This window comes from Mycteria americana, chromosome 1 (genome assembly GCF_035582795.1).
Source record: "Mycteria americana isolate JAX WOST 10 ecotype Jacksonville Zoo and Gardens chromosome 1, USCA_MyAme_1.0, whole genome shotgun sequence".
Lineage (NCBI taxonomy): Eukaryota > Metazoa > Chordata > Aves > Ciconiiformes > Ciconiidae > Mycteria > Mycteria americana.
In genome coordinates, this window is record NC_134365.1 from 13,168,666 (window position 1) to 13,189,431 (window position 20,766).

At 37.8% G+C, this 20,766-nt stretch overlaps 1 protein-coding gene across 15 annotated transcripts in view; it reads left to right on the top strand.

The window, feature by feature from the left end:
• Nucleotides 1–20,766, top strand: part of MAGI2 (membrane associated guanylate kinase, WW and PDZ domain containing 2) — a 776,755-nt gene that overhangs the window by 236,216 nt on the left and 519,773 nt on the right. For all 15 annotated transcript variants that reach the window (XM_075491038.1, XM_075491056.1, XM_075491102.1 and 12 more), the window contains exon 2: nucleotides 3,194–3,310. In XM_075491038.1, coding sequence (XP_075347153.1) covers nucleotides 3,194–3,310 — 117 coding nt within the window. The remainder of the gene's footprint in view (nucleotides 1–3,193; nucleotides 3,311–20,766) is intronic.

Consider the following 20,766-nt stretch of genomic DNA (forward strand, 5'->3'; position numbering starts at 1 on the left):
CCTTTCGCTGTCATGCACGGTGAGCAGGATGCGGCCTTCGTGAGCTCTTTCCCTCTGAGCTCCTCCTCCTGAGCTGCTGTGCAGCTGCAGCGGGGCTGGCAGCACGGTGCGGCAGGCACCGGCGGCCCCTGAGCATCCTTCCAAGGTCCTCCACTCTGGGCTGGCTGGGAATAATAGAAAACTAGGGGATTAGGTTCATGTGAGGAATTTTTCAACACCTCAATGGGTTTCAATGCACAGCGAAAAGAGAAAATAATGGAAAGTTGAGTTTTATAGAAACCAAGTACCGGACACTTGTCCGACTGGGTTGGATGGGACTACTAAATAGCGGAGTATTGTTACTGCCCATAAAAACAGTTTCTCTCTGATTGCTTCTCTTTCTATGAACATATTGACAATATCAATAAGTTTCTTTTTTCCCTCCAAAGCAAACCAAATGATAATATTTTCTGTCTCTTATTTCAGCCTTTTGGAGGACATATTCCTATTATTATTACTCATGTTATTCTTGACTTATATAGTCTGTAACACAAGCTATAATTCACTGCTACTAAATCAAGGCTGTTTTACATTCTTGTGAATCACTGTGGTTTCTTGCAAAAAGCCATATAGCCCCATACAAGCACACTCAAGATTTTGTTCTGCTTGTACTTTAAAGGGATCAGGCTGCTCAAAAGCTCAGGTACTATAAATACCTGGAAAGAACATCTGGAGTCAAGTATGCTTTTCACAAGCATCAGGTAAAACAACAAAGCTTTTTAAGGGAAGGAAAGCAGAAGAATGACGATTGGAAGGATGATTAAAAATTTTGCATCTGCTCTTCAGGACTCTCAAACTATTTTATTTTTTATATTTTCCAGGATGTAAAATTCATTGTTATACCAGACTCAAAAAAAAGGTACCTTTTGCCCAAAGAATTGAAAAACGTCATTTAGGTCAGAAAACAGAATCACTTTTGAAGAGGGAAATTTGTCAATTGTACACTTGCTGTCTGTAGTTCATCTGACTGCTCTTTAAAATAGACTTTGCTAATGTTACAGTATGTACTCAGATATTAAGAAAAAATTAATGTGTTTCCCTTGTGCTTGGAAGCTGGTAAGTTTTTTTCCTCTGCACCATGTACAGGTTTTATGTCTGTTACAAACTTTTGCTTTTGAATCTGTATGTAACAAATACAAGGCTGTCAGTATCTCCTCTTGTAAATATACATTTTTATACTCCAGTTTGGAATATGCAATTTGCCAAAAATATCAGGTGACTCTTTTTATGAAGTGCTTAGGAGGTTTTAGTGCATTCGTTAACACATGGTGAAGCAAATGGCTGTGTTTGAAGCAAAAGGCTGTAAATAAAAAATGCACTTTGAGGGTCAGAAATCTGTGTAGGTTCCTAAACTTACTTATGTCATAAGTTGAATGATTCAGGTTTATGTCAGTGGGCAGGCTACAGCTGTTGTTCTCGAGCTGGCATTTTCTCAGGCTGCCAGAAAGCATCTGCATCACTGGGCATGTTCTGTATATTAGAGAGAGAAGAGCAAGAGCTGCAGGACCTTTACTCTCTGCAGCCGATCAGAAAGGACAGCTGATTCCAATCAGGAGCAGAGCATCTCTCTGCAGCCTCCTCTAGCCCTCGCCTCCTCTGAAATCTCGTAAGAAATTAGCAGGAGTAAGGATGCTCTGGTCTGCAAACAGCCCATTGCTAGAAACAGGGTTAGTGGTACCAAAGTAGTAGACTAAGTGGCTCAGTGGGGATCCTGGAATAACAGCGATCTGTATGGAAGTTTTCAGCCTCTGGGAACTGGGCACACAGGTATTTGTGTCTCTTATGAGTTGGGGCTTTGTTTTTTCCTTTTGATTAGGAAAGTCTGCTGGTTTTTTGCCTTTAGCTAAAGACGATAGAAATTATTTGTAAGCTTTTTATAAACCTGGAACAAAAGGTTTTGAAGTTATTGACAAAGAGCAGCAATAATAAGATTATGGACTTGTAACTGGCAGATAAATAGGAATAGCTGTAAGGAGAAATATATTTTAATTTATAGCTATTTGTGCTCTGCAGTGACTTTCAAATAATTAGGTAGGAATGTTATTTGTTCCTTTTTACAGGAAAATCTTTATATAGTCCAAGCCAATAAGACTTTTGGCAGAGGGTTCAATAGCAAATGCCATTTGAAAAAACGTTTTAAGGTTGAATGTGTGAAGCAACAAGTTAGGGATCTATCTGCTTGCAATTTTTCATCTAAGGAATATATGTCAGAATTCAGTGTAGTAATGATTTTCTATATTTTTCTTCTGTCAAGAATTTTGGAGAAGGAAGAAATGGAGTTATTTATAGACTTTTTTCCCATAATTATAAAAGTGATCCATACTCCAGGTTAAAAGAAATGGAGAGGAACTATATCAGGAAATGTTTATTAATTATGTTGGATTAGATTTATGGGTATGCCTTTAACAGTGGAACATGATACACCAGTCAGTGGCTAAACAATACTTTAGGTTGTTTTGTCCTAAAGTTATAGTAAAAGCAGCAAATACAGGTTTTTTAACTCATTTTTTTCCACATTTGCAGTGTTATGCTGAGATGCTTTATTACTAATGACTCTTTTCAGTGGTGGAAATAAAATATGTACCCTCATTTTGCTATAGTATCTTTTTCAGATGTAAGTGCTATTAGAAATAAATAACATGAAATATTATATCATATTTATATGATCATTAAGTACAGCTACATTTTATTCTGGTTAGATTTGGACTGAAAACACTGAACACTACAGAGACATTTTGAACCAAGCTTTTTTGGTTTAATAGGCAGGTGGGAAATTGGTACAAGGTCATGGGAAACATAATACCTAATAATGTATTATTTAGATATATATTTAGGTAGTTATATAATAACAATATGTTCCAGTTTGTGCAGAAAAAAAAAATGGACACCTCTGTCTGTAATCCTATATGTATTTTCTGAACTGTACAGATTTAGCCAGTTAGTTGTCATTAACTGTTCTAACCTTTACAGTTACTGATGCTAAGTAATATTATACCAGCTGCATGCCTTAACCAGAAAGCTCTTTGTGCTTCTGTCATCCATTGTGACAGAAACATGAAGGAAAGTGAGCCACTGAGACTTTACAAATGATTCATTGCTTCCATCAAAGCAATATATTTTAAAATCATGCTTTCATTTGTCTTTTCCTTGACAGGAGGCATTGTTGATAAGGACCTTCGTCACTACCTCAATTTACGGTTCCAGAAAGGTTCGGTAGACCATGAGCTCCAGCAGATCATAAGAGACAATCTCTACCTCCGCACAGTGCCATGTGAGTAGGGTGGAGATGAATAAATCTGTTTTCTTAGTGGCAACAGACTATCTGAATTAATGCTGCTGAGGCCATTTGCAAGGCATGAAGAGGTGGACTGTAGATGAAGCAGTCTTCCTGTAAATAGATTTGTGGCTTGGTTCATGTCTTCCACGTTATTACTGAGAAACTGAACTGTCTAATGCTGAATCAATTTCTGAAACTGCATGGTGTTTTCAAAGTTGTAGTTCTCATGAACTGTGGCTCTGCAATAATAACCCATTTCTTCTGCAGTTTTAAAAAGCACACATTTAAAGAAAAAAGCAGTTTTCTGGGCTGGTTAAATTAATATCCAACAGCGAGAGTTTGATCTGCCTCGTGTTCCACAGTATTATACTTTGCATAATAATACTGTGGGGTTTAGAATGCAGTAGGGCAACAGAAGAAACATATAAACTAGGAAATTTTGTGTTTAGGTGCAGTGGGCATGGCAATGGAAGTTCATATTGTCTTGCATATGTGTTCTTTTGTTGTCACATAAGTCAATGGTTTCTATATCTGAAATATTCTGAAACCTCTAAAACCATTTTTGTAGCTATTAACATTATTCACCTACTTCTGCAGTAGACACGAAACTAAGCAGAGTAAGATAAGCTGTGTCCGACTGTCAGGACCATGCCTTTCAAAACAGATCTACTTGGCTGACAGATAATATAACATTTAAAATGGACTCAAGTTCCATTATTCTTCCCTAATAAAATAATTACTTAGTAGACAAAAAAATAGAGCTTCTGGTTTTGGCAAAAAAAGGGTGCACCTTTGAATTTGCAGGCTTGACACTGGAATGATAGGCAGAGGAAGGTATACTGAGTAGGTGACTGCACTATTTATATGGTAATGAGTGGAGACTCTTTGAAAGCTGTGTTGTTTTGAATGATACTGTACATTTTTTTTCTTCCATTACATTAAAGAATGGAGCTTTGAAAAGCTCCACCAAAAAAAGACGCTCAAGCATTTTCCTTTTCTTTTGGAAGCTGAAGATAAATAAATATAAAGTCTTCATTTCAGGAGTTCCATTCATCCCTGATTAGAAAGGAAGGTGGAGAAAAACATTAAAAAATTATTACCTGTATGCAGAAAATCAAAACCATTATATTTATGTGAGATTTATGATGAATTAGGTTTGTCTGAAGGTGCTGAGAAACATCACAGCTGAAGTGCAAATGCAAGTACGAAGATGTTTTGAGATTAAATCCCACTTCTTAGGATGTCTGGGGGGTCATTAGCATAGGAGTATACTTATCACAGCCCCAGCACATGCTTGTTAATGACAGAGATCCAGATTAAAAAGAAAGCAAGCCCAACAATATTGCAACTGCTGCACACGTGTAACATACTGTCTGTCGGCAGTATGGGTGTGATGAGTAGTTTTTGGGTTTGTTCTGTCTTCAGTCAAGGCAATAATAAAGTGTTCTCATTTGTCAAGTGTAATACAGTACTTGCAGAAGGAAATTTGTCATTCAAAAAGTAGCACTACAACCACAAAGACCACAACTTGGAACCTATAAACACTTGATATTACCTTTCCTTTCTGCTGTGACTTATCCATCTTCTGCGTCACTTTATGTGGTTAGATTCTTAGGTCATTATTCTAATACATATTGAGCAGGTTTAACTAAGAACCAGATTTTCAAAAATGGTATAGTGCTGCAGATGAGAGCTGCTGAATTGCTAGGTAAGCAGGCATGTTCTTGGATAGAGTAGAAGACTCTCTTCAATAGTGGTGGTAGAAAAAAATGGAAAAAAAATAGTGCCTGAGTGGCATATTTTTTTTGAAATTTTCTTGAAAATCCTATGAAAGTAGCCCTCCTGAAATGTGGGTATTTTAAAATACAGAAATTAACAAATGCAGACAGGGTGATATGTGGTTAGCTAAAGAAGTTTCTGTAATCAAGTAAATGAAAAGGACAGCATCGCCTAGATTGCAACACAGATTTCCCCTCAATCATAATTGAGGCGAATCTTTTCTAATGCAATTTTATTCTATCTCCAGCATTCATATTTAGGAGGGAAAATGTTCTCAACTGTTTTCTTTTTTTCATATAACTTAATGAATTTTTGAATCATGAATTTACTTTTCAAGGCTGCTGGTATTCCAAATTTTCTGCTTTGTGCAAGGGGGGTTTTGGGAGGTTTGCTTTTTCTTTTTTTTAAGCTCTGTACGTAGGCTAAGAGTAATGGTTAGCCATCCAAACAGTGTACTTTACAACTGGTAGGGAGGTTTCTTTAGTATGCAGCAGTAATATTTAACTGACTATACCATTGCCCACAAGTTCACTTAACGAGTACAGACTAACCATGTACTTATTACAAATCTTGCAGTGGATGCCAACACAGCAAAAGCAGCAGTCAATTTGGTCAAATTCTTGTGCAGAAAAATATAGAGAGAAAGCCAACTGCATGCAATGTAGCCTTTATTTCCAATGGCAAGGTTGTAACAAAGAGAAAAAAATCTGAAAAATAGGTGGCAACCTTTTCCCTTCAAAAATGCACCTACAATCTTTCCTCAGTTATAGAGGTATAATTGCCAGTGAAACCAGGAGAACCTTCATAAGAGAGTCCTTGACCCTGAGTTTTTACTGTTCTTTGCTTTTTGTTCAGACTGACAGCACTGGCCCTAGCAGTGCAGTGGGCATGACCACTGGTTTTTCAGCCTTTCAAGTCAGACTAAGACATCTTTCACTTATGTGAATTGAGTGAGTATTCTCTGTGAAACTAGGAAGCACAGAATTAAATCCATACCTGTTTTAAATCAGGATAAGCCAAATGTAGTTAGAACAGGTAAGCCAGTATTTATTGGATAAGAATTTGAATTGTACGTTGTACAAGTGTACATCCCTGTGTGCACCAAAGGATGAATGGGCCGGAAAAGCATGACATGAGGGTAATGGATCAATTCTGCCCTCAGAAACTGTGGCCCCTGTGGATGGGATGAATTAGTTGGGTTTGTGACCCTTGCATTTCTCTATTTTTAATAATGCAGTGCCATTCTCTACCAAATTAGAAATGACCGTGGAACCCTAAGAGTCAAATGCTGCCTTCCATAAGTGGTTGCAGTTCTCAGTGCCATATGAAATTGATTTTCACTGCATTGTCAATAGGAATTACACGCATATATTCCAGGCCAGAACGTGCGATTGTATTTGCAGCAATCGAGATGCAGCCGTTAACTAGCTCTGTCCCCAGAGCTGTGTGACAGCAGTAATGAAACTGATACATAAACAAGAAAATGAAGAAAAAGTTCTGTTAATTTGAAGCTGAGTTAGAAAAGCAATAAAGCTTTCAACAGACAAGGTCAAGAAACTGAAACTTTTTAAAAGATACAGTATTGCAAATCATATAAAAGAAAATATGCACTCTTTAGAAGGAGGACTGGGCAGTGGTCTGTCAGGGCACAGGTCTTGTTTTAATGCAGGTAGGAGGACTGGACTTCAGGTGTTGGGAAACCAAAAGAAATACAGATGAGAAATATGCTGAGCATCTCAGAGGAAAACAAAAAAATGACAAAATGCAGTTTTGGGGGAAAGAAAGGTTCACAAGTCTCCAAGTTCAGAAGACCTGACTGAAATTTGTTTCATGCATTTTCTTCCCCTTTTGCTGTTGTATGGGTTTTTAGCATAGTTTTCATACCCTAAACTTATTCCTGAAGTTATTTGGGAACACTAACCATTGAGGTTGTCCTACAATACAGAAAAATAGCCATGGTAAGAAATGGTCATTGTTAAACACAGGTAAGCAGTATCTGACACTCTGTCCAAGTCCAGGAATCTGGAGAAAGGCCACAAAACACATCTAGGACTGTGAATGCTACAGGCAGCCAACAAATTATGTCATGCTGCACCTTGTGCTTGGTAGTGCTGTTGGCAAACTGCAGTTGCCATGCGGGCAAGCAGCTTTCTAGTCTTCACTAATGTGAGAAGAGATAGCTCTAACTTTGTGTCATCGCAAGAATAAAGCTTTGGGGAAAGCACGTGACAGGAAAGCAGTTTTGGTAGTGACAGTCATGGTCAGACCTGTCCCCTTTGATATGTCCTTCCAAGCAATTGCAAATTCCATTTCTTTTAAGAGCTGGCAAAGTAGTGGAGCTGTGGTTGAAAAAAGAGTCTGTATGCTTCCTTCCCAGACAGGGAATATGAAGTGATAGTGGAAAACATTGTGATTAAACAGCACTGGAAAAAGTCAAACAATGACAAGCTGATTCATAGAAGTAAAAAATCACCTATTAATTTGAAGAGATTCCTGTTGATATCTGCTGGGATATAACTTCAGATCGACAGTAGCTCTGGTGAATTACTCTATCCCACTGCACTGATTTACACCACCAAAGGATACAGCCCAGAAGTGTATCCTCCACTGGCCATGTATCAGAAGTGATAATGTGAAATAATTAAAAAAAAAAAAAAAGTCATGAGGAAGTTTTCTTCCTAGTGTTTGCATTTAGAAAACCAAAAATGATGAAAGAGTAGAGAGGACTGGGTGTGTGGCTCAGGCTTATTGCACTGGATAATGCAGTACTACTTATAACACAGAAGACTTGGAGGAAGGATGGTTTAAGACATTTGTCAGCAACATAGGAAAAAAGGTTCAGTTTGTGACTCAGCTACATGTGAGTGACCACAAGCAAGAAATGCAGTCATTAAGTGCTATACTTCCCCGCATATGAAATAGTGATAAAAATTCTTTCTTTTGCTTAGTTTGCCTATTGGCGTTATGATTGCGCTGTATTAGGTGAATATAGGTAACACACTGAACTACAAATAGGAAACCTATGGACACTTAATAATATCCTTCCTTTCTGCTGTGATTTCTTATTTTTATCCATCTGTGAATAATTACTCTTGGGTCGTTTTGAGTGACTTTAAATAAAAGCCTCATTTTCAACCATGGTTTTGTTCTATTCTAGTATAATCTGGTCCGTGTATAAATATATTTAACCTACATGCTGCAGTATTGTCTGTGTACTGTTGAAGTCTTATATTACAAAGTGCTTCTGTTTATTGTCTAGTCCTCTTCCCAGAAGAGAAAGTGTATGTAGTGATTTTTTTTTTTCTTTTTTGCTGGACTTGCTTTTGTTTGTCTTATATAGCAAAGGTAAGTGCCATTAGCGCTTCTTTTTTTTTTTTTTGAGACACTGAAGTCAATAAAATGTGTTTCTACTTGAAGCAGAAATTGCTGCAAGGTGGTGAGGACACTCAGCCTCAGGGGAATTCACTCCACACTTTCAGCCCTGGAGAAATTTCCATCTCCAAAACAGTCAGGGTCTTTCCCTCTGGCAGAGAGGTGTATTACATTAGGAGAGCATACTCATTCATAGTCTTCTTCATGGGTACCAACGAGAAGAAGTAAGGCATCTCTGGGTGTGTATATACTGAGTTATGATGAGGCTTTCCTCTCCTGCCCCTCCTCCTTGGGGTTAGACCTCATAGGCATTATCATAGAACAGTAGTTTGTATTAATTCTAATACCTTTTATATTAGTCAATATAACAAGAGAATGACAATATTGAGTGAATACTGAAGGAAATCCCAATTACATACCCAGGTCTTCATCTGAAGTTTCTGAATTTAAAGGTGAGGAAAGAGTGGCAGAAGTCAGGTGCGCAATAAATATACATCCCACTCAGAAGCTCTCTGTGTGTAGTTCTGCTGCTGTGAATAAGGATGTGAGATATATTTGACTAATCGGCATTTGGACAAATATGAGGCCTTTCAAATTTCATTTGTAAAATATTTTTCCTCTTCTAAAAAGTATATAGCCAAGAGCATTCAAAGGGAAACATGTGAAACAGACTTGCCAGTGGTTTTATATTTTTTTCTTATAAGTTTGTTCAGTGTCAAAAGTATCTTTCAAGAGTGGAAATTCAGTGCACGGCTTTGTTCTTAAAAGAAACAAACTAGAAAGTCCAGATATTGTCAGTTAAAAGATCTGCCAGTTTGACGTCATATGGAACTATTCTTAGGATAAAATAACCTGTGCTTAGTGCACCATACTGCCAAGAAATGTCTGCGTCACTGGAAATAACAGTACCTAACTTTAATGACTACTTTATTCTTTCAGACCAGTGTTAGTTATTGCTTAGACTTGACTTTGATGGCTTAGAATAGAGCAATGCAGAGCTATAAGGAAATGTTCTTGTTGTTGCGCGTCTAATGGAGCACACCTCCAAGGTATACTTAAAGCAGAATCATTGGCAGGGGTATTCAGCCTTTTTTGTATATCTCAAGCAAAATTAAACCAAATCAGGTAATTACATGAGATAAGGGCCCCACTGTGCTATATGCAGCACAGCCACGTGTAGCAGAAGATGAGGAGGAGGTCACTGCTTCAAATAACTGACAGCCTAAATAGAAGAGGCAAAGAACGGTTGACAGATAAACCCACAGCACAGACAGTGCCTGAGTTGACTTGCATGAGGTGGAGTGGCGATTAAACTGGTGGCCATGGACCTTGCTTTCTTTTCCACTGCTACATGTAGTGTTCCTAATTACGTCCTGGAAATGCACACCGTACACTCCCCTGTTTCTCTGAAGACACTGGGAATGCCTGGTTATAAGAGATTGGCTTATGCGTCATCGTATTGGCTTTTCCATGCAATTTTATGGGGGTTTTTTGTCTGTTTCCGAGCAGAATGGTAAAGGCTACCATCGGCACTGCACTGCCTCTCAGGCAGTGGGCACGAAGCATTGCTCGGGCTCAGAGGGTGTTTGGGCTGCGGGCACTGCATTGTCGTCAGTGGGAAGCAGTGGATGAAAAGAAAACCAAGCAAAAACCAATTTTGTCTTTATTTATCAAAGTGAATTACAATTTTATCTTAATTAAGATCTAGGGTAAACAGATGCCCAAACTTTGTCTACAAATAGCAACGCTGAAAGAAAATACTGTACTGTTTATTAGTCATGAGAGAGAAAACACACATAATTTCTGTCACCTTTTCTCAGAAATTTCTCAGCTCTACATATTGAGGACATCAATTCTCAGCTATTCAGTGACTAATAGGTCTGTTTTAAATACTCACCTTAAAATAACAGGTATCTGAAGAAAATAAATACTGTTCAAGAAGAAGGGGAGATGGAATGTGTCTGATGTGGTATAACTGTAATATGAAATGAGAAGAGATGTAACAAAATGAAAAGCAGTAGTTGTGTACCACTTACGATATTACAGCTTGAATGTCCCATAAAAGTTCGTATGAAAGACATTATGAAAACATTAGGATGATTTCATTGGCTGTACAGTTACAACAGCTTGTGCTTCTCTGAGGTCCTTGCACCCAGATCACATTTATAAGAAAGGGAGACTGCTAATTCGGCCCCCTACTCCCATTCTTTCCACTCCTTTATTCCCTCCTTTCTGCTCCCTTAAACACTGTGCTTTTCTCTCCCATTTTCAAAATCAAATCACCAAAAATCAGTTGGTTTTTTTTTTTATACTTCACTGCCAATATAAATTACTTGTATAACAGGTAATATCTGATGCACTGCCAACTGGAGACATAATACCACTAAAGTCACTAGAAGTTTTTGCAGTGAAAAAAAGCAGGGAAAAGTTCTGAAATTGCAAACCTGATTTTTTTTTTAAGCAGTTTTTCTATGAAAGAATATCACCTGTCTTCCTTAAGTGATGTTAACCAGCATGTGACTTAAAGACTAATGTTTCTGGCAAGCAGCTTGGGTTGCTAATCATACCTGTCTGTGATTATTTGTATGTGATATAACACATACACAATGCCAGATGAGAAGTTTAGTTACAATATTTGTGCTGATTGCCCCCAAGAATTGATCCATTTTTCATTTGACTTTGAGGAGGCTTTCTAGTGTTGCAAAATGAGTTCTCTAATTCACATGATACCAAAAGGATAAAAGATAGTGACAGTTTTAAATGAATTTTGATGATGGCACTAATCTTACTGGTTACTTGAGAACTAGCAGGAAACTAGAGGGGCAATAGTATAAATCTGATAAAGTACCTTGTCTCTGCAGAACAAGAACAGCAAATAATAGAAGAGGCCACAATTAACTTATTTAACAAGTACAAGTCATAGCTCTTGACTCACCTAAAGCAGCTTGAAGTTTGGGTAGAGGCTGTATCTCCCTATGACAGTAGGCTTTTCCAGCCTGAAGGTCTTAGATGTACTGTTGACCTTTTTCCCAAAATAACAAAACTATCTTTGAAATTATGAAAATTACAAATATTATTAATAGAAGTTGCAGCATTATTGAATGTAAGCATTCCTATGATTTCAAAACCATTTTTAATTTACTACATGATCATTTTGAATTTCCTTCTTGATATTAAAAGATTTTAAAGTATACCCTCTAGATAAATTTAGCCTCCATCTACAGTCAAATAGGTCAAAAGATTGTGGTTTTTTTCTTGAGGGAAGCTGAGGTACTTTACATAAAGGCAGAAGTGCTTGCCAGATTGTACAAGTTTTGTGATAAAGCATGGGTAGTACAGTTCACCTGGGAACGTTAGAACTGCTTGGACTGAAGTTGCCTCAAAAAGCTTATTCATTTTGGAACTTTTCATGTCTTTGGATGACCTTTGGATTTGTTGTCTTTCTTGGTATCATTTAAAGCCTTTTTAAAATCCTCTCTGTCTTCTCTCAGTCTGTAGAAGATAAACTGTCAGAGACAGTGGATAATCTTTACTTGGTAATTTTCATCTGAAGAACAACTGAACAGTGAACATTGAGCACCAACAGCTGCTCTTAGAAATTCAGAACACTAGCAACAAAAGAAAGAGAATAAGAGTTGTGTAAAAGAATCAATATTCAGAACTGGATGCCCAAATTAAGCTACTAAATCCATATTTGCATCATTGAATAAAAAGGTCAAATATCAATTTTGGCAGGATGTGTTTCTTTTGTTTTTCTCTTCTGGGGCTTTCATCTACAATCACAACAAAAGAAAATCAGTGGTAGTGAGGATGGACTTCCTTGTGAATAGATCATCTGGTGCATATTGAGCAATTTCTGTGAATTGTTAAGCACTTGGCCAAGTTCAGGTTCACCAAATAACCAGCTTGCTCACACCTGTGTCTGAAATGCACCTGCAGTTCAGTAGCCTCCTCGCACCAACTGGAGCCCAAGTCCTCGCTGATTTGTTTGGACACCATGCTCTGTGCCACTGCTCCCTTCCTTTGAAAAGGTCATGTCTACATTGCATTAATGAGATTATAAAACTGAGAGTACTTTAAAGCTTTTTTCAAGCTTTGAGATTTTTGTCATGCCTCCACCATTAGAGAACAAGGTATCCCTCATATTTTTTGGGTCTTATGAAAAAAGAAAAAAAATTCAAACCTTCTGTGCATGGTAAGGCAAGGTTAATGGACTAGTGCCTCCAGTGGCACCATGTTTTAGATTCAAAAGTAGCCTGGCTAGAACAAATCCTTTTGAGGAAAAAAAATAGAGAATGAAGATTAAAGATGTGCTTTTTAACATCTGAAGAGTGAATAAAGCTTTGGTTTCACCAGTAGGGGTGAGGTTAATTTATAATTTACTGGTGGAAAACTGTTATGAGGAAAACTCTTTTCTGCAAGTCCTTTCCTTTTTATTTCCCTTTATCCTGAGGGTTCCACTGTCCTGTTTCTGTCCCGTGACAGTTTGTCACAACTTTATATATCTCCTGTATCTCCAGGTTTTTATTCTACCCAATGCACTTTTCTTTTTCCAATGTATTACTGTTATTAACGCATCAGCCTCTTGACTAGCTATCAATCTAATACAGATTATTCAAATCATTCTGTCAAATTTATTTCAATGATTCTGAATAGGGAAATGTTCTTACTGGTGAGATGGCAGAAATATATTTTTGTTTAAAAGAAAAAAAATATAAAAATGCAGAGGTTCCAGATTGTATTTCAAATTAAAGCAGTGATCTGGATTTAAATGCAGAACAGTGTTGTAATTTCAGCTTTAAAATTCTTGTCTTTGAATTTTAAAATGTTGGCATGGACATATATAAAAGGGTCTAGAAAACAATATGCTTTCCAGTTAGAGATTAGATATTTTTAGTATTAAATTTCATAATAATAAATTACATGTGCCATTATTTTATCAATGTATTTCCGTTGTATTTTTGTTGAAAATAAGCAGTAATACATGTGATATGTTACTAAGATATTTTCACATTGTTCACAAAAATAGTGGATCATTTTATATGTAGGAAAGAATGAAATTCACTCTAGGCTGCTGATGGTGCAGTCTCTACCTGCATTCAGTGGCCTTTTGCTAATGACAAAATGCACACCACTGCTCATTTCAAGTCATCTGTATGTTCTGATTCCCATTTTTGTTTTTGATTGACTGGTAAGCTTTCTTTTTCAACTCCTATTGCTACTGACATGAGTTCTTCAACTCATATTGGTACTGACTTGACTGGATGCTTGACCTGTCGTTTGGCATTTGTTAATCTTAGAGAAACATAGCAACATAATTTTTTTCCCGAACTTTAAATTGAAAACACTCTACCCCTTCTTGCAAAAATAGAATCCTTTTTTTTTTCTCTGCAGAGGTTGTGAGTACTTCCTGGAAAGTTTGATCGCAGGTGTGTCAGGAATTATGCAGTAGAGCTCTCTCTTGCTACGATTCACTTGTTTCACAGGAGACTTCATTTAATTGGCAAATGCACATTGCACTGTACTCCTTCTTGAAGAGCTGTTAGAATCCAGAGAAAAGCCTGTCATTTAATGACCTTTAATTCATTGAAAAATGTAAACTATGGTGGCATTCAAAATGGTGATTTTGCAAGACTTCCTTTCAGAAGCTGTTTTTACACACGATTTCCTGGTAGTAGTAGCAGCATCTGTAAAAAATCTCTTGTTCCTTTAGAGATGTCTTCCACTAACATTCATCAAATGTTGAGGGATTCTGAGCCTCTACAAGTTCTGTTTGCTTGTGGAAGGCTATCAGCACTACCTACATTTCCTGACTGGGCTTGCATTGCTGGTGTAGCAGCTCTCTTCCCTTCACTGTTTTGGATACCACATGCAGTGAAGAGCTGGGCTACTGCCTTTTCATTCTATCGATGCAAATCCTCTGTAAACCTCTGTGTAGCTGTTCTGTTCTGTGCAGTCTTATGTAGTAAGAAGGCTTTCCCTCTTTTGCCCTGCCAGAGGGAGCAACTGGGAAAAAGAGGATATCAGGAACACATCTCTATACAGTGCTATTATACAGTTGTTGACGTTCTCAGTTAATAGTTGCAATATAGAAAAGTTAGCACAAATTGGTGCAAAGCCCCAATTTGTGCGAAGTTGGTGCAAAGCCCCAAAATTTAGCACAACTTGGTGCAAAGCCCCCCAGTCTGCCATCATTTTGTAGCTTCTGGTTGCCCCATGCTTTGCTCAATTGCAGCTGATGAGGCCCAGCTGGCTGCATATTTTGTTTCTATTTTTCATGTCTGAATACAAACAATTTGTTTGCAAAAGATGGCAAAATCATTTCATGTGTATGAGTGCAGGTAATCTAAAGCATTATGGGCAGACCGAGGCTCTTGCAGTTATTTTACAGCTTTTGGCAAAGAATTAGTCTTGCACTAACTGGAATGTACTTGGTTATGCCAGGTCTGTGGAGTGTACATTTTATCATTCCTCATTAAACCCATGTACCTATATCTTGTCAACATCAGTACCTAATCATTCTTATTTTCTTGTTATGAGTAGCATTTAAGATGTGTAAAGCAGAAGATTATATGTTGTATGTTAATTTCATCTCGTAGTGTTATCAGAATAACAGAATGTCTTATGATTATATTTTTCAGATGAAAATAAAAAAATTTAAAAATATTTTTGAACTAGAGGCAAAAATGTCAATCTTTGATTAAAGAAGATGATTCTAATACACTAGTGAAATTTGGGAGGTGCTAGTGTAAATTAAAAACAGGTTACAAGCATTCAAATTCTTCAATGGTGTCTGAGTTGGCACATCAAATTCACTTAGTGGCCAACAATACCAGAATACTGCTGTGAAGAAGCTAGTATTGTTGCACCTAAAACAACATCTTGGTAGTATATACAGCCAAGTTTTCATGTGTCTGAACAGAATGAAATAGGAGGTAGTTGCCTGTATGTCAAAAACTGCCATAGGTGCCTAAAGTCATCATTCTTATTCATACTCCAGTTACTTAATATTTCCATAGCAATGTAAAATCTAACCTCAGGGTTAGAACCACAGAAGGACATAGGTAGCTTTAGGTAGACTTTTGGTTCTTGTCTAGATCTGTGGTCATTAAAATCCATGTTCTTTTGCCATCTAACTTTACAGAGAGATAAAATTCTTAGTTGCTTAAGTTTTCATCAGTACAAGTACTTAAGCACCTATTGCATTGGTCTGGGCAGTCGTGTGAATGTCCTAGCTCATGTCAGGATTGATTCTATTGGGGCAAACATTCGGGTCCCCCGAGGAGTAAGTTTTCTAGATGTTCACATAAAATAAATCAGGTACCATACAAAGCATGGTAGAAGTCGTTGCTTCTGGTTGAAAACATTGCTGGTGGAGAGAAGAGAGAAACACTCCGTGTTGTTGACTCCATATTACTAAACCCAGGCTGACTCCCCACTCAGCAAGCTGGTGGTTTGGTGTCTGACTCCAAACCTTCAGCAACTGGGCAGGGAAAGGAAGCTTATGACTTGAGGCTGTAGGTTTTACGCAGGTTGGAGAAGGTGGCTTACACCAAAGCTAATGCTTAAGCGATGGAACTTTGTAAGTCTAGTCCATACAATAAGCAAGGCTCTTTCCCAAATATACGTCAAGGTTTATGACCTCTAGATAATCCAGTACAGCTGCCTTCTCAAGGATAAGATAAAAATCAAGCTCGTTTCCTATTTCTCTCTTTATTTTCTTTCCTTTTAAGTCATGTGAGGAGATGGTGAAATGTACAGCTGAGTAGTGAGTCATTCTATTATTGAGAGTTTCATTCAAGGAATATGTGAAATAATGTAGAGTTCCCCATCGATTACCAAAGGCTATGGTGCAGGTTTTTTTCCCCTGTGCATCATGTAGAATGAGGTTACCTATAATATATATTATCTAATCTTTAGTTTATCTTTGTGTGCTTCAAAAATAATGTTAATTTCCTATAGTGCTTCAAAACTTGCCATCAGTCACTTTTATCTACAATGCAAATGCATCTGTACTTGCATCAAGATTTGGGCACCAACTCACTACTATTTAAATGCACAGTAAAAATTGTACTGACTCAGAAACATGGCAATTACAGCCAGAAACAATTTAGTAATCTGGATTTTAAAGCTGTCAGAGAATAGTTGTCATTCTGGGTTTGTACTTTATAATGCCATGTCCTGGAAGAGAGCAAAGGATTTTGGAGATAAATCCTTCCTTTCATCATCTTCACAAAAAGAGAGCATTTAATTACTCCTGTTCTTTCCTGTCATTATCCTCAATTTGCATCTCCCAACTCTGATACGTCTGGTGGGCTTTTGTAGAGATTTTTACTTTTCAGACTCTTCTGAGTAAGATGCAAGATTATTTCTGGCCTGAATCAGAGCTGTTCATTCTGAACTGGAGAAAAGAAGTGGAAGAAAGTCCAGGATATCTGAGGGATTCAGCGGTGACCATGCTTCCACTAGCTTCCATTTTTTCCAAAAAGTATTTGAAGTCCATGAAGCACTGTGTTTCTAAGAGCTCTTTTTGCCTACCAAGTTGAGGAAAATATCGAAGCTCTATGCTTTAAAGAATTTATTTCTGTTAAGTAGTTTCTATTTTATTGAAATTCTTTTAAAAGTTCTGAAAAAGAAGTAAACTCTAAAAGACAAGAGAAGGCTTCTGCAAGATGCAATTATACTGTCTCTCTTTGTCCCTCTTTTATTAAATGTGGAAGACTTGAGCAACAATAATAAACATAAGAAAATGTTAGTTCTTGTATAATCCTCCATTAGCATCATAAAAGAGAATTCAGAATAAAGATTGAAGGTTTGTTTTTTAAAAAAAAGGTTACAGATTTAAGTTCTCTTCTACAAAAGAAGGAGTCTTAAAAGAAGATGAGTATAAAGGAAAATGGAAAAGATCAAGTAGAAGGGTTTGTTATAAAAACAAATATCTTTGCTTCTTGTGCCTGATATTTTTTTGTCCATCAGACAGCGGAGTGGCCTGAAATGCAGACACATCACGGGGGGGAAAGTGAAGGGCAGCTTTGTCCTTTAGCTCAGTACAGACCTTGGGAATGACATCAGTTTTCGATAAGGGTTTCATGCAGTGAGCAGCATGCACATATACCAACATTTCCATAACATTGTGGCAATGATATATCTTCTTTTGGTAACTTTAGGTCAAGTGAACCTAATAAGGACTTCAAAATTTAAAGATTCTATCTGAAATTCTAGAAATAAGGTTGCAATGTTTTGTACTGAAGGAACAACCCTTATAGAGTTGCCTTTCAAGGTCATGAGTAAAGCTCAGTAAAAAGATGTTAAACATTTATGTACCACGTATATAATTTTCATTTTTAAAAAGCAAAACTCCCCTTATAAATTCCTTACAGCTCATTAGTCACTGCAATCTTCTAATGCTAATTTTCACTGAGTTTGGAAACATGGAGGGGTTGCTGAGAGCGTGTGTTTAAATGCATTATGGCCAGAGGCCAGGTCATGCTCTCATAGAAAGGCAGAAGTCTTCCTGACTTGGGCAAGAGCTTCCCGAGGCTCACAGCATTGCTGTCATCATTAAGGACTGTCGTGAATGAGTGACTTAGATCGTTTAAAAAATATCACTGTCAAAGGTATTAGCAAAAGTGGTTTTAATATGATGTAAAAGTGCAACTTAACAAAGTTCGATGGCAAAGGTTCACTCTATTAATTACTGCATGGAAGAAACATACAAAGGCAAATTGGGATACACTCGCGTTAGAATGATTCATAGAGAGACCGGGGATACAAAGGGGTACAGAGGACCCTCCCGTTGAGTCACGAGGTTCAGAGTAGACCCCCTTGCTTTCTAAACTCCTGATGGAGCTTAGATGCGGCTAGGTCCAATCTTCGTCTCAGACTTGGACAATGGTTTATGTCTAAGGGATCATATATGCAAAATGTATCAATTCAGCATGCAATCAAAGTTACCAAGACAAAATCAAAGTTACCATACTGTGAGGTTATGTGCGATATCAGTTGCTTACCACAGATCTGTCGCTAGTAAAAGGTCTCTCTGCTTTGAGGAGCAACGTTGAGAGGTGTCCCAGCTCAAGAGGAGATCACCGCCATGCAGCCACACTGCCTAGCAGGGAGAGCTCAAAGAAGGCTCACTTTGGCTGTCATATTTATAGATAAAGTAGTTGGCTCATAGTCAAATTACATGCGACAGAAAAGATGTGCATGAGGCTCCTTGTACCCACAACTTTCTTTGTTCCTTGATAAATGAGTCTTGGAAAATCCACCTGTTGTTTATGCTTTAATTGCATGATTGGTGTTCCAAACTTGTATGTATAGATGTTTACTGTGTCACTCTGTTCCTTGGCGGGTTTTTGGAGAAGAGGTCAAAATTAGAGGAGTTCTTGGCCTGCCTACAGCTCAGGCTTTACCTCCTTTGGAGCCTGTACCAAACTACTGCTAGTTTAGTTAAGGGGTCGAGTGCATCCATCACAAGGACATGTTAATGACATGAATTGCAATGTAAAGGACAGTAACTGGTCTTTTACTCTGCTTTGGAAATGTCTGTGCTCATAAACAGTTACCAAAGACTAGACAAAAGCTGAATTTTAAGAGGGTAATTATGGTTTTGAAGAGACAGTAAGCTCTGAGCAAAAAATGCACCTCTTATCCTCCCATCGAGTGACTTGAGTGACCTGCCAGGTCTCAGGGTACACAACATAGGATTAGGCCACGTGGCAGTTGTCTGTGAAGCTGCTTGGGTGGTGGAGGGAACACATGGGTAACTTCTGAAGATAAATTTGTAAAGGATTGTGTGATACATTGAAAATTTTCTACAACTTCCTGATTTTTTTTAATACTCAATCTGAAACCAGACCATTGTTTTAGACTGAAGATCACCTTAAATCCAGCTAAAAAATTACATGCAGTTAAAAAAAAAAAAGGCAGAACACTTTGTGTTTTATTTCTTGAAGGCTTTTCTGAAGTGATTACTATTTATTTCCCCATTCCTGCTATGACTGATCTTAAAAGGCGGAAGAACACTACTACCTTAGTCTGGCTTAGGCATTGAAAAAAAAAACCATAAGTCACTTGAGGGATGATTTTAACCCACTAGGTAAGAATATAAGCAAAGTTACATAGGAAATGTACAGAGGCACAGTCATAACTTGGAGCACAGTTTTTACTGCTCAAGTGACATATCATCGTGAACTTTCATTGAGTTGAAGTGAGAATTAATTTAGTTCTCTATGTCCCTGGTAGAATTTTGTTAAATTACTACAGGCCTTAACTTTCTGCATCTTGTAAAATAATGCACCGCTTCCCCAGACAACAGAGTGATGTTTATAGCAGCTTAATTTTCTTTCATTATGTGATTCCATGTAGCACCTATAAAGATGTGGTGTGCACAACACTAACAATCCTTCAAAATTAAAGCTTAAACAGATCGATGTGGTCAGGTCCATTAAACTCAAAGCACAAAGCACTTCATGCCGCTGCCCAGAAGGATTAATAAAGGTGTAAGAGTTATATAGAAATAAGAAAACCATGAGTAATTATGGAAACTAGGCTCTCAACCTGATTATTCCAGAAGTCATGCACAGGAGTCTTTGCAGTGCTCTGGCGCTGCGTTCTTCCAGTCCACTTCTGTTCTGGTGCAGGATCATGGCACAAGTTTGAAAATGTCTTTTCTTCCTGTTAGGTACCCATCATAGATGTTAAATATGTGCTTATAGAAACTGCTTCTAATTTCGTGCCATAACAACACAGAAGGAGGAGAGAAGGGGGATTTGCTAGAGAGACAGAGGAACATTTAAAATGGGTTGGTCTGTATTTTGGTTCATACCATGTATGTACATCATTGTGCAGAGCTGCTCTGTTCCCTGTCAGTTGTGTACTGTCCCTGTTCAGACAGTATTGTGCAGAACTGCAGCGTGTGGCAGACAGAGAAATGGGTTTCTCTGTACAGTACTCCATATGGTTCTGTAGTCTCCCTTCATACCCCAATTCTCCTTTCATACCCCAAAGAGAGACCACAGAAAATGTGGGAACATTTAAAGAGCAATTTTCTTGGCCAATATGGGGTGGCCAGTGGCAAAAACACACAGTCCTACCTGTTTCAAGGTGATGGCTGTGTCTGTGCTAGAAGAACCACAGAGATGAATAGAAAATAGTTACCCTGTAGAGTGATGGGAAGGGATTTCTTTCCCTTCATCTCCACTTATAAAAACATATGACATAGTTAAATGTTCCATTTGCTTTGTCTCCACTGCTCCATGAATCTCTCACAGAAGTGTACTTCCAAGCTTATTTTCCAA